General features: G+C 32.9%; 1 protein-coding gene across 2 annotated transcripts in view; it reads right to left on the minus strand.

The window, feature by feature from the left end:
• Positions 1-14989, minus strand: part of BBS7 (Bardet-Biedl syndrome 7) — a 36995-nt gene that overhangs the window by 13250 nt on the left and 8756 nt on the right. For both annotated transcript variants that reach the window (XM_055316959.1, XM_055316958.1), the window contains 9 exons: positions 13345-13531; positions 11234-11306; positions 10731-10847; positions 8795-8925; positions 7229-7313; positions 6361-6463; positions 4478-4670; positions 2944-3018; positions 80-145 (listed from right to left, as the gene is read on the minus strand). In XM_055316959.1, the coding sequence (XP_055172934.1) occupies positions 80-145; positions 2944-3018; positions 4478-4670; positions 6361-6463; positions 7229-7313; positions 8795-8925; positions 10731-10847; positions 11234-11306; positions 13345-13531 (1030 nt within the window). The remainder of the gene's footprint in view (positions 1-79; positions 146-2943; positions 3019-4477; positions 4671-6360; positions 6464-7228; positions 7314-8794; positions 8926-10730; positions 10848-11233; positions 11307-13344; positions 13532-14989) is intronic.

Below are 14989 nucleotides of genomic sequence, written 5' to 3' on the forward strand. Positions count from 1 at the left end.
AGGAAAAAAGTTCAAGTTTTCAATTAAAGGTAATTTCAAATGTTTTTTTTTTTTTTTTTTAAATTTCAAATGTTTTTACCTTGAGTTCCAGCCTTGTGGTATTTGCCTGGCACCGATAAGTGGCGAGAAGAAAGTTGTCATTTGACTGGGAAGAATTCAAAGTTGAGGAAAAAGGATGAATTCATGTTTTTAATGACAAAAACATCATCAACAATAATGGCTACTTAACATTTACTAAGCACATATCATTGGATGACACTGTGATAAGTGCTTTTTTCTTATTCTTGCAAACAACCCTATGCAAAGTTTTATTTACTAAGTAAGTTTTAGCAGACCAAGAAACTGCAACATCATAGGTTAGGAGAATCTCCCAAAAGATAGTAAGCAATTAAAGTGGAATCCAAATTTGTATCTTTTAAGACTCTAATGCTCATGATCTTTCCATCCTGAGCTTCTACAATAACATTTAAATATTAATTGTCCTAAAACTTTAACTGACAGCACATACTTCTAATGTTTATAATATTAAAAGACAAAAACATCAGTGTTTGGTATTGACTGTCTTTAACTTTCACAAATACTTATAGAGGACAAACAGCAAATAGCAAATAGCACAGTGCCTGGGATACTATAAGCATTCATTACAGGTTTGTCAAATTAAATTGGAGAGCTTACTTCAAATATAACTTCCTGAAAACAATATTAAACTGCTAAAAATAGAGAAATGTTGTGTGCAGGAATTGCAAAAACAAAGCAACATGAAATATTTAGCATGCAACTTTTGTGTACTACTATTTCCCTATTTTTAATAAGTAACTGAAGAAATTAAAAGGATGCCAATATCAAAAAGAGAATTTGAATATTTTAAATTCAAATCATTTAAATTTAGTAAACAGAATTCTATGAACTTATACTTTCGTGTGGTTAAGAACAAATATTATATATTTAAATATTTATGGATAAGATGATAAAGATTAAAATATATGAAAAATCTGGGATTGGGCTTGAGATGGGAGAAGGAGAAGACCATAAAACAAGACTGGCCATATGTTGAAGTTAATGAGTTCATGGAGGTTATTATACTATTGTCTCTACTTCTGTATATACTTGGAATTTCCATAACAGGTTTATTTTTTTTCTTTTAAATCCATCATTCTAGGGATCCCTGGGTGGCGCAGCGGTTTAGCGCCTGCCTTTGGCCCAGGGCGTGATCCTGGAGACCCGGGATCGAATCCCACGTCGGGCTCCCGGTGCATGGAGCCTGCTTCTCCCTCTGCCTGTGTCTCTGCCTCTCTCTCTCTCTCTGTGACTATCATAAATAAATAAAAATTAATAAAAAAATTTAAAAAAAAAAATAAAAAAAATAAATCCATCATTCTAGAAAATGGGTTCTAAATTAGCATAAAATACTCATTTCAAAGAATCCTTCAGTGGTGGAAATAAAATCAGTTCATCTTTCATAGCAACTTAGAAATTAAGATTTTTAAGATCAATTTGATTTTTTAAATGAAAATAAAAAATGTAAGTCCCAATCTTTTATGTTTTATTCTCAAACAGGGATGAAAAACCATAAATATTACATAATATAACTGTTATAAAATCTCTTATCAAAAAAACCTTTACTATGTAATTATACTGAAAACTATTCCCTATTATAGGCACCAATTTTGTCCTTCATCTACTCTTTATTCCTCCCTTTTTTATGTGTATAACTACCTGCCAACTCTAGTCACCATCTCCTGCTCTAGCTTGTGTTTCTCCAATACAACTACTCCAGACCCTAACTTTACCCTAACCTCTCTTTAGGAGCCACACTTCACTCTGAGACTGCTAGTTAGCTAGTACTAAGCAGAAAGAAGTGATATAGTATGCATATCCAAAAGTCACAATCTCATCCAAGGTACTTTGCACATGGTGAGTACTCAACAAATGTCTACTAAATGAAAGTTAAGCAAGATCCAGCAAGCCCAGAAAAGGTGAAAAAGAACAGACAGAAGGAACAGACCATGTTCAAATGTAGGATGTGTGAAACTATATAGCATTTTCAAGAAATTTAAAAATTTAAAGAACTTCGGTTTGGCAGAAATATGAGCATGGGAGGAAAAGTAGCAGCTGGCAAGAGATAAGCTAGAGATATAACCAAGAGCTGAATCATAGGAAGTTGTTATGCTACAAAGAGAAATCTAGACTTATATGCAGCAGGTAATAAGGATCTTTAAAGGTCTTAAGAAAAGAAATGACACAGAAACGTTTATACTCTAGGAAGACCTCTCTGGTGGCAGTATACAACAGAGCCTAGAGGTGAGAGGCAATACTGGAGGCAGAAAAACTGGCTTTGAGTTTTTAAAAAAAAAAGATTTCCACAAAAGGGAGTCAAAAAAACTACTGTTCAAGCAAACATGATAAGGGCCTGGAAAGTTAAAACAAGTGGAAATGAAGCGGCACCTGGGTAGCTCAGTCAGTTAAGTGTCTGCCTCAGGTCATGATCTCAGGGTCTTGGGATTGAGCTCCTTGTAGTTGGGCTCCCTGTTCAGCAGGGAGTCTGCTTCTCCCTCTCCCCCTCCCCTTGTTCATGCTCTCTCTCTCAAATAAGTAAATAAGCAAATAAATAAATAAAACCTTTAGAAAATTAATAAGATAAGAAATAAATGAAAAAAAAGTGGAAATGAAGCAGAATAGAGGTGTAAGAGCCAAGGAGATAGAACTGGCATAAACTAGTAACTAACTGGACTTAAATCAGAGAAAAGAAGGAATCTAGGATGACACCCCAGTTTTATGGATTATCTGAAAATACAGGAAAAGAGCAGATGCAGATTTTGAGGGAAAGATTATGAAAAAAGATTGAAGAAGAAATATCAAACCCTAGTAGCATTCACAGACTTAATTCAAAATGGTGTCATAGAAATGAAAGTGTATGAAAAATTCTTTATACTTTCTACTCACCTCAGAATCACAGCTGCTAAAGCTGACAACAGCAGAATTTTTATCCACATCAAGTAAGTCTATTGGAACATCACTCTACAGTCAATTTAAAAAAAAACAAAAAGGTTCAGATGGAAAAGTAGAAATTTTCACAAAATATTTTCTAAGTATTCTCTTTAATTCTATTTCATAGTCATCTTTAAATTTGAACATGTGAATTTTTTAATTTATATATGATGACAATGTATACTTCTAGAAAATAAATGCAATAAAGAATAAATGTTATATCCCAATGACTTATTTCTTTCTTATTTGGATTACCAGAGATCATAGACTATCATCTCTTACCACCCCCTTAAAAGTATAATCTTCCTAATGTGGCTATTCTTACTATATCAGTTCATTTTTATGAATTTTATTTTCACCTGTAACACAGAAAGGAGATAATATTTAATCTCCTCTGGAGAGTAGTTTCTTGGACACTGCTGTTGCATTCAGTTCAAAGTAAATGGATGTGCCTAGAGCTGTTTCTTGGACACTGCTGTTGCACTCAGTTCAAAGTAAATGGATGTACCAAGAGCTGTTTAATGCAAGCCTTAAGCTAGCATTACTTAAGACAGGTTTCAGCCTTTAGATTTAATTAAAAATCTGATCTCTCCCCAAATCTTTTTAAACCTTGTCTTCTTCCTCATGTTTTTTTCTCATTTTCTTTTTAAATTTTTTTTTTAATTTATTTATGATAGTCACACAGAGAGCGAGAGAGAGAGAGAGGCAGAGACACAGGCAGAGGGAGAAGCAGGCTCCATGCACCAGGAGCCCGACGTGGGATTCGATCCCGGGTCTCCAGGATTGCGCCCTGGGCCAAAGGCAGGTGCCAAACCGCTGCGCCACCCAGGGATCCCTTTTTCTCATTTTCTGATGGGTTTTGATCTTTTGCTTGTTTTCCATTCATCCCACTATCATCCTTCTCCACTCCCTGAATATCATCCAATTTAAAGAAAAACTAATTAAATATATTGTTGAGTGGAGTTATATATTTTATCCCTCAATTCTACCTTTGGGATTATCCACTTTGTCTACTGACCTACCTGGAAACTAGTGGCTAATGAGCAAGCTGTACTGTAAGCTCCCATCTTAGGATCTGGAGCTTAAAAAAAAAAGGTTATAATAAGGGTATTAAATACTACAATTTTCTTTCACATCTCTTAAAATTCTCATAAAGGTCAACCAAAGAACAAAACCCTTAACGTTCTTTCTGATGTTTCCTGAAACTTAAGTACGTCAGTCTTATTTAGTGCTCATAGGATAAATAAAAAGTAAAGATATAATTTAGGTAATCTATGACCAAACTGATTATCTACTCAAAGATTAAGATAAGCCTTTAAAATTATCTAAACTAAATGCAACATTTAAAAGATGAACACTTAAAATAAATAAAAGATGAACACTTAAAATTACTGTCTAAAATTAAAAGTATTTAGTAGTAATTAGTGCATATGACTGGTCTGCAAAATAGATCCAATCATAAAACTAATAAATTAGCCATTTTGCTTACCTGTATTAAGACGTTATCTATTGCTGTCTGCACCTCTAAGATGAGACTATAGCTGGCATCATCTTTATTTAATGTAAACTTGTCATTTACACTAAATGAAGGTACTGCTGATTTTCCCTTGCTTGATTGAGAAGACTGTTGATATTTTTCTCTTTCCTGTAGTACCTTATACTGCAGATGTTCCAGCTCACTCCTAAAGGAAAATATATACAACTCTATCACCTATAAGTATACATATTTGAAGTTCTTAGAATGATTTCAAGCATTTGAGACATTTACTTCTGCAAAATGGACTTTTATTAGTTGAACTAGAACTATGATACTAATAGGAACAAAATTTTGCTTCTGTGACTGACCAATTCCACATTATTTATCTTTAATTTAAAAATTAAAGCTCAGTACTATACCAGCATTATTAATAAAGAGTTATAAGTATCAAAGCAGCTTGCAAATAATCAATTCTAACACACCAGTCTAGGTACAGTTACACATAACACTAATCAGAAGAGAAACTGATTGTACTGGGACAGAGAAATGTATTAGATTTAATTTGAAGAAACAAAATGTGCAAAACCAGAAACATTACCTTTCAATAAGAATTAGGCAAGACAGACAAAAGAAGGAAACAAAAGAAGGAGGAGGCTGCAGCGTATTCACATTTAGGGGACCACAAAATGATCATGAGCCAGTGCTATAGCTGAAGTTCTATAGACTGCACTACAAAGGCATTGCTTCATTGCTTAGAGCCACTCCAATTTAAGGGAAAAGCATATGCAAATGAAACAAAGATTAACTGAGAAACAACAACATGAGTCTTAGCCAGCCCCAAGTTAGGGGGAAAAGTCTGGGAAGAGCTTGGAAGAGATTTGTGCAATAAACAAAGGAAAAGATTTATTTGTCCAAGCAATATCTACTGAGTGCTCCATATGTACCTATATTGCAAGTGCTGAATAAACAAAACAGACATAAGCTTCTCATTCAATATTCCGCTGGAATCAGGAGGGAAAGACTGGGCTATAAACGGATGGTATCATACTGAGAATGTGAAATAGTAGACATTAACTCTACTTGGTTTTCTTGTACAAACATTGGAGCTTGCTTTCCAGGTGGCTTTGCTAAACTGGCTTGTGGTAAACTTGTGGTGTGGCTTTAGTGAATCAGTACTTATGGCATTTTGCTGCCTTAAAAACTTCTGTAGCCCTTAACTACCACCAAAAAAAGATCGGCCCTCACTGCCCCAAGAGGTTGGTAAGAGTTGAAGTAGGGAGAGTAGTTACTAAAGTTTCAGCAATTCCCACTTCTTCATTATATGAAGTAATTTTACTTGAGTCTGGGGTCCCTTTTCATAGGACTTGTCAAATTAAATAGGCCACAGAAGCAATCCCTGTGTCTAAAGGAATCAACATTACTCATTTTCAGTAAGAAATCTGGTCTGTCCATAGGAGCAGTAAACATTACAATTAATGAGGAATACAGCCATCTGTGTTGGTTTCTTTCTAATGCCTGTGAAAAAAACAAAACATTACCACTATCTATAACTAAACGAGTGATAAAATACAATTTTTGATATAAGAAAAAGTCAATATAGAATAAGGCATATAAAAGTATATTTCTAAAAAAAAAATAAAAAATAAAAGTATATTTCTAACTTTAAAATATTAATTAGCACTTACTGCTAATTTTCTCAAACTGATAAACTTTCATTTAAAAAGGTGATAAATGGATTAAGGTATAATTCCTTCCAATAAAATATTCTGCATCTATTAGTATATGTGCTGCCAAAGTGAGCACAATATTCTGCATCTATTAGTAATTAAATAAAAAAACATGCACTTCATGAAGTGAAAAAAAAAAAAAAAAGCAACAAAAAAATCCAAAATTACCTTAAAGAAGAAATTTTATTCTGCATCTCCTGATTAATTTTTAGTTCCTCTCCTGGTCCACTTTCCTTATGTATAGGCTCTGTTGTCAGACCTGTAACCCAGCCTGTAGAGATGAAATTATAATCATGCACCATTAAGTGCTGCTAGTGTTTAAAAAGACCCTAATGTACACGTATCTTTGTCCACGAAGAACAAACTCATTTAGTCCTAGGACTTATTCCCCAAAAAACAAAACAAAACAAAATGAAGAACAACAGAAATCAAGCTGGAAAATATTCAAACAATAAAAAAAAAAAAACAAAAAAACAAGTATTTTGAGATACTAGTTATTTTGCCTGAAATACTATAATACTATGATTCAGGAAATCTTATAATGTTAGTTTTCAAGTATGGAAAAAGTCAAAACATTCTAGCAAATACCTGATGAATTAAAACAGTCTTTTAAAATTCATTTTCATGGAAAGTTAAATTTTCCCATTGACTATATTGAAAATATAAAAATGACCAACTCAAAACCAAGGAAATTTTTATAAGAAATGTATACAATAAGAAAACATAAAATAATTTCAGTAAATACTTATTTTTAACCAAAGACTATCATTTAATTTTCAAAGATACTAGAGGATGCTAAGTACTCTCAATTAAGTATTATTCAAATATTAACTTTTTTATAAATATTTTATAAATCAATATATCAATATACCCATTCCTTACCTCCTTATTTTTTAACCAATAAAGAAAGGTTTGAATGCTGTTGGTAAGACTGATTTACTAATGACACTTTTTTAAAAAAGTAGTCATCAAAAATAATGTATTAAATTTCTATTTTCTTATTGATTCTTTCTTTACCTATTACTGTTTACCTTACCTGAATATGTGGATACCACAATTTCATCATAGCCATCTTTCCCTATACAACCACCCTGGATAGATGTGACACTTTCAGACAACATCTAAAATAAATTTAAGATCAAGCAGTTCATTAGTACCTGTAAATAACTGTAAATAAAAAGTTGTCAGACATATAAAATAAGCCATAAAACTTATTTTCCCATCTCCAGACATTCAACATACATTTACTGAGTATTTATCATGTGGAAACACTGAGGTTGGAAGGCAAAAATCCTGCACAAATGGCAGAAAATCCCAGTGCTTTCAAATTTGGAGAAAGAAGATTAGAAATGACTCATATATTTGTGTGTTGTAGTTAGCCACAGCAGTCACCTAATAAGCAAAAATCATTTATTTATATGTCACCTAATGAGCAAAAATCCTTTATTTATATAAAGAAAGAAAGTTTTGCTTTCTGTTTTTAAAGATGTATTTATTTATTTTAGAAAGAATGAGTCCACATGGGTATAGCATAGGGAGGGAGAGGGCAAAGTGAGAGGGAGAGAAAAACTTAAGCAGACTCCTGAGTGCAGAGCCTGATGTGGGGCTCAATCCCATGACTCTGAGATCATGACCTGAGAGGAAACCAAATCAGATGCTCAACCAACTGTGCCACCTAAGCACCCCAAGAAAGAAGTTTTTTTAAAAAAATTACATAAGCAAAACTCCCAATATGTTTAGCCTATTACCTGAATCCCATATACCACCTCTCATGTGTTTTTCCAAATAGTTTTTTAAATGAATTAAGAAGATGATATGAAGCCTTTGGGGAATTTTTATTCCCATATTATCTATGTAATATACTTTCTCTATACATCAAAACATCTATGTTTGCTGATGTGCAGTTAAAGCTGGAACTGAAAGGTAGCACTAGTAGAGAAATTAGGGAAAATTGTTAGAGTTGTAGTTTTGTTGTTTCTGTTTTTTAAAAATGCCTCAATGAATCCCGCTTGAGGCAAAATGGGACACCCTGGACTGGCGAATACCACTTCATGAAAATGAAAGATGACATTTACACCAGAATGATTTCCCATGTAACTCTCTTAGGATAAGCAAGCTTAACTACATTCAAAATTTGTGAACTGAAATTACTCTTAACTAGTAATTCTTCTCATATAGTAAACTCTTGGATGCCTAAAAGTGAAATTGCAACTTTTCTCTCTCTGCTTAAGGATATTTTGACATTGTCCTAACAATATGAGTTTACTCCTAAAACATTATTATTTTCAAACAACAGTTTTGCTTATGTTACCAAACATATGTTACTCCTGTACTCTACTATGCATTATAAAACTAATGAAAATATTTAATACTTCAAAATACAATATTTAGAAACCAAATGAAGCAGTAATTTATTATGTAGCTGGAAGACAGTAGTCTATTATTCAAACACATGAGTGGTCTAGAGATTTTAATAATATCAAAGGTACACTATTCTAAGCCAAACACAAGATTTTAATATATTTAATAAAACCCAAACCATCCCAGTCATCTCTAATTATTTGATGAATAAGTTTATTTAGTCTTTTTTTAATGAACTAACCTGATCAAAACGTAGAACAGGCTCATTTGCATTGTCAAAACTGTATACTTCCACCATTCCATCATCTCTCCCAACAAGTAAATCTTTAACCCCATCACCCACAATGTCAAAGCTATCAACACACAAAATACCTTTAAAAAAGATGATAGAGGTGACAAGTTATTAATAAAACTAACATTATGTCAAGTATACACTAAGTAAAGATGAAAAAAATGTATATACCAAATCAGAATGGGGAAAAAAAAAAACTGGGAGCACTATCAGGTGTCCTCTTTTCCGTCCACATTCATCTATTTCTAAGACTTTAAATATAATCTAAATAGAAATGGATCATAAATTTATATCTCCACAGCTCTGGCCTCTCCTCAGAGCTTCAGACTCATGCAGCCAAGTCTCCATTCAGCATTTTCTTTGAGACATACATTTGCATCTCAAAATTTCCATCCCCAATGAAAACTCTTCATTCACCTTTTTCACACCCTTTCAGTGCTTCTTCCCCAATTTTCCTCATCTCAGTAAGGTATCACCTAGTTCCTCAGGCCAAAAATCTAGACCATTTCTTTGATTCTTCTATTTTCTCACTGTCCAGACCAAATCCCTTAGCAAATCTTATCAGCTCTATCTCTAAAACATATACTGAAACTGCCTCCTTTCCATTTCCAACTACCATCAGCCTAGCCCAGGTGGCTTATATCTCTAGCCTAGACTAAAATAAATTATAACAACTATAACGATGACTTCCTAACTGATCTTCATGCTTCCAATTTTGATCTGCCTCCCCCCAGATCCATTCTCCCTGGTAGGTTTTTTTGTTTTGTTTTGGTAGATTAGGTCATGTCATACTCCCACTTATAATTCTCCAAGGACTTCCCACTGCACTTAGATTAAAATTCAAACCCTTCTCCAAGGCCCACAAGGATCTACATGATTTGGCTCTATGCTACTTCCCTGACATCTTTGCTTGCCATGCTAATGCATTTAGCCACACTAGTCTTCCCTCTGTTCTTCACATGAATCAAGTTTACCTCTGCCTCAAGTCTTGATTTTTTTTTCCTCTTCCTGGAGCATAATTTCCCTTCAAATTTTTATATTACAACTCTTTTTCTTATCAATCAGATCTCAGCTCAAATTTTACCTCTTAAAAGATGCCTTCCATTACCACACAGTCTAAATATAGTCTTCTTCCCTCACCCATCACTAATACATCACCCGCTGATATTTTTTCAGGTGACTGGATGAAGCTATCTTATTTATTTCTTTATTCTCTGTCTCTCCTAATAAGTGCTTGTTGAAGGAATAAATGAATAGAATTACTTTTTTTAAAAGACTTTATTTATTCATGAGAGAGAGAGAGAGAGAGAGAGAGAGAGAGGCAGAGGGAGAAGCAGGCTCCATACAGGGAGCCCGATGTGGAACTAGATCCTGGGACTCCAGGATCATGCCCTGGGCCAAAGGCAGGCGCTCAACCACTGAGCCACCCAGGCTTTCCTGAACAGAATTACCATACCTATAAATAGCCATCTTACTAACTTCTAAGTCAGATATAAATTCCCTCAGAAAGTTATAAATTCCTTAGGAAACAGAAATATTCCCGTTGAACAGAAAAGACCCATTGGACTTTCTCCTTGCTTCATATCGAATACTCTCAAATTCCAATGAATTTCCTACACCAAACAGTGAATAATGGATTTGACCACAGAATGATGTTATAGATGGACAATAGCCCATAAAAGCCTATCTATCCTAAATTACTATTAGCATTTCTTAATTAAAGATTATGCCAAAATATGACAGAACTGATAAATAAATAATAAGGTGGCTTTGTGAATTACTAAGTCTACTACGTACTATGAAAAATTAAACAGAATGAACTATATAAATTAGGATATTTAATAATCAATGAAATTTCAGAATCTAAACTATATCACGAACCTACCTCCCCGCTTTTTCTCATTTTGAATTTCCCACTTGTGTATTGGTTTGGAGGTAGTGATCTGAATAAGCCCAAGTTTTCCATCTGATGTTCCAAACAAAAGTTCTTCTCCAGAGTCTCCTGATTATAATTAAAGTCAACATATTATATTTATTCCATGACTCATAATCTCTTTATAGCTGAAATTTTTTAATATCACATAAAAATCTCATTTAAAAAATATAAAAAGTCAGACACTTAATTTGGAAGTTGGTTACATAGTCACAGAATTTTATAAATATAAGGGATAAGACCCTTCCTCATCATCTAATTTTAAGATGAGGAAACTGAAAATTAAAGTTCAATAATTCATTACTGTTAGTTACTGGCAAGTTACCTGAAAACTGTCTTAATTCTAGTTCATGCTCTTTCTACAATTTCCTATTTTCATTCACTTTATTTATAGTTAAATGATTAAACCTGAAATATCTAGACCTAACACAATACACTCCCTTGATTATCATTACCGCCATTTCCGTTATGTAGTGCTAAGACAGTAGGTGGGCCAGGCACTTCAGTTTCATACATCACATCAGACCCCTGAAGGAGAACAAGTATTTTAAAACTGAAACAGAATACAAATTTAAAACATTGACACTAATAGATAAACATCAATATTCATATAAAGAACTGTAGAATAAAAACTGCCAGAAAAAGTTAGATTGTGATTAACTTGAATTTTTTAGCTATTTTGTGTATGTTAACTCGTTTTAAAATACATATAAAATGTAAAGATCAAGAAGAAATATATATAATATTCTACACTTCAAATAATTTTCATTTTAAATACTTTGCCTGAAAACTTAACACTGGTAAATTTTACTATCAAAGCTTTCCTGGAACAAGTTGTTTCTTTTGTCCAGTTTAACTTAGAACACATTCAAACATTTAAACAGATCCAAAGTTACTTCCTAAAGGAGAAGGTTGGTCCTGCATTTGGATATTTCCAAAACCAACTCCAATGAGAGCCAGTTATTTAGACAGGAAAACAAATTACGCCCATTTATTTGTCTTTTTAAAAATTTTGCCACTTGTAATGTTTTCATTTAGTATACATAATTTGTGAAGCTGCTAAAGAATGAGGTAGAAGTACTCATACTCAAGTGGAAAAAATATCCACGATAGATCATTCAACAAAGAAACCCCTGAAATTATAGTAAATATGGAATGATATTTTTCTTAAAAAATTAAATTTATATAGAACATGTTAAAGTCATACTTTATTTTTTTATTTAAAATTACACCTGAAAATTCATACATATCAACTATATAAACACAAAAAATACACATAAAAACTTTTTAAAAAGGCTACCTCTGGGGTAATGATTGCTTACAAATGGGGAGTTGAGGGAGAGTAGGAATATGTGACTAGCAAGGCAAAGTTTTAAGTTCCCACAAATCCTTAGTGATTTTTTTTATTTTTACAGTAAGCACATCCATCTCTTCTTGTTAAACAAAGTAGAATCCTAGAATCAGCCAGACCAATTCCTAATTGAATATTACCCAGTTCCTGTTAAAAGCCTTATTCAGACAACTCATGTTTGGGAGTACAGACAATGGAAGAAACTAATTATTCATGCCCCTAGAATGAACCTTGAATGTCAACTTTGTTTTCCCATAGGAAAAAAAAATAAAACCTCACAGAACTACTGGATTTTCCCTTCCATTTAAAGAACTGAGGCCAAGAAATGGCCATCTAGTTATGAAATTCCAGAGTGAGAAAGTTAGTGATGGCAAAGAATAAAGTGGTAGATGTTTTGTTCAACTGTACCAATATTAGTCCAACTTTCTGACCCAAATAATCTATCCGTTCTAGGTTATTTGCATGTGTAGTTTATTTGCATAAACTTTATTTTATGGATCCTGGCATATGTATGTATATGTATTTTACTAAAAGTCACTTTTGAGAAGACATAGTTGTAAATATTATTACTAATAACAATGTCTTATGCAGTTATTTTAAACAATCATGTTTTTAATAGAAATGTAAGGATGATAAAATGATTTTTCCCTCTATCATTCATTTACTTCTCTAACTAATATTTACTGAGTGCTTATTCTGTTCCAGAACTGTCATTAATGTGGAATAAGTGCAAATGATACAACTCTGATCACAACTATCCCTTCTTTGTTAAAACCTAACATCCTCTCCCCAAACCAATTTCCTCCATTAGTTTGATTTTGGGGAGAGGAAAGAGTAATGGAAGAAGAAAGAAAGAAAAAAAAAAAAAAAAAGGTGAGAAGTGTCCTTTGTAGCAAAGACTCCATTCTGACTGAACTAACTCAGAAATTATGCATGGGGACAGAAAAGCATCCTTTTTTCCCATATGCCTCTCTAAAATATGCCTCTCTAAAATATGCCTCTCTAAAAATTTGCCAAAATTCTCAATACATTTGTCTCAAGCTAAAAAAAAAAAAAAAAAAAAATTAGCTTACCAATTAAAAAGTATTTTTTACAAATATAATTTTAAGTAGGACATTTAAAGCAGTAGTAAGTAATCTATCTCAAGTACACATTGTTCAGCTATATTCATTTACATAAATTATGAAAAACTATAAAAATGCAAATAACAGAAACCTGTAAAACTCTGAGCACTCTGTCCTGGCAGGCCAATATCGGTGTAATACGAGGTAATCTTTCCACTGGAAGGCAGATGACGTCATTGATTTTGTCCCCAGAAAGGTAATAATGTTGGTCTTTGCAATCACAATAATGGTTATAGATGTAACTTGCACTGAGAAAGAGGTCTGAGCCAGATATATACCTGAGAACATTAAAAGTAATTTAAAACATCCATATTTCCAAAAAAAATATAGGAAATTCCTGAATTCTTTTGAGATGAAAACAAAAGTTTACTTAATTTCTATCATTTTATCACAGACTTAAAGAACAGTTTTTTCCCCTCATTTCCCCAACTTAATTTGCAGCCTTTTGAAATAACACTGATTTTAAAAAGCTGAAAATTAGGATCTTAAGTCCTTAGGCATCTCAAAAATTATGCTCCGTAAAACTGAAAACAAAGACCATGATAATTGTATCTGAAGACAATTAATATGTCAAAAAACCGGGGGTGGGGGTGACTGGGTGACGGGCACTGAGAGGGGCACTTGATGGGAAGAGCACTGGGTGTTATTCTAGATGTTGGAAAATTGAACACCAATAAAAAAATAAATTTATATAAAAAATAAATAAAACCACTTGATTTATTCTTGAAAAAAAATGTCAAAAAGCAACTTTTTCTGAATGTGCACTATGTGCCAAGCACTGTCCTAATGGATTTACATGTATTACATGTATTAGCTTAATCTTCATAATTCTGTCAACTAGGGACCATTATTATCCCTTTTTACAGAGAACAATAAAATGTCAAGTAACCTGCCTAATGGCACACAACTAGTAGTAGAGTAGACTGCAGCTCAGGTAGCTTTTAGCTCTAGAGTTAGCTTTCTTACTACTACATGAAATTGTCCGGTAAGGCTATCAGAAGCAAATCTACTTTAAGTGATAAACAGTGGGAGAAAAATTCATTAGAATTTTATCCTGAAAAAGGGAATGAAGACAAGTGCACTTCAAATTACACTGAACAAAACTTAGGCAATAATCATAACTATGTTCTAATTCTTATATTGAATCCAATTTCCACTGAGGGAGTTGAAATTTGACAAAAATTATATACTAGTGTATTACCTTTCATTTCTAAGTTGCTAAAACCATGTAAGCATAAAGAAGGTAATTTGAAGGTTTCATCTATTTCTCCACCATTCTAAAGTCTACTTAAAAAAATGTGGTACTAAAATTATTTCCTATGCTATTATGATCTTCACTGACTTTCTCTTCTTCAATTATTGCTTAAGTAGCCTCACTTTGAGGCTCTGGATATTATTTCAGTAGTCCTCTTAATATTTTTATTAATCTAATGAAATTCTATCTTTTTCAAGATTTGAAGTTTCATCTTGAAAGCCATCTGCATTACATTTGCAATTATATTGCAGTTACACATTTTCCAAAGTAATAATTGGAATCACTGTTGTTGACAAGAGTGGAGAGGATGGAAGCATTAAGCAGGGAAAGATGTGTGAGTGGTAACTAACTTTGTATATGCTCAGTTTCTTATTGAATATTTTCAAGTTATAACCTTGATTTCCTGTGCACCCTTAAAAATCTGGAAATTCAGACAATAAATTTTTGAAAATTGAGTAAAGATCCCCTCCCTCCCACCTCT

This window comes from Nyctereutes procyonoides, unplaced genomic scaffold, assembly GCF_905146905.1.
Source record: "Nyctereutes procyonoides isolate TBG_1078 unplaced genomic scaffold, NYPRO_anot_genome, whole genome shotgun sequence".
Classification (NCBI taxonomy): Eukaryota; Metazoa; Chordata; class Mammalia; order Carnivora; family Canidae; genus Nyctereutes; species Nyctereutes procyonoides.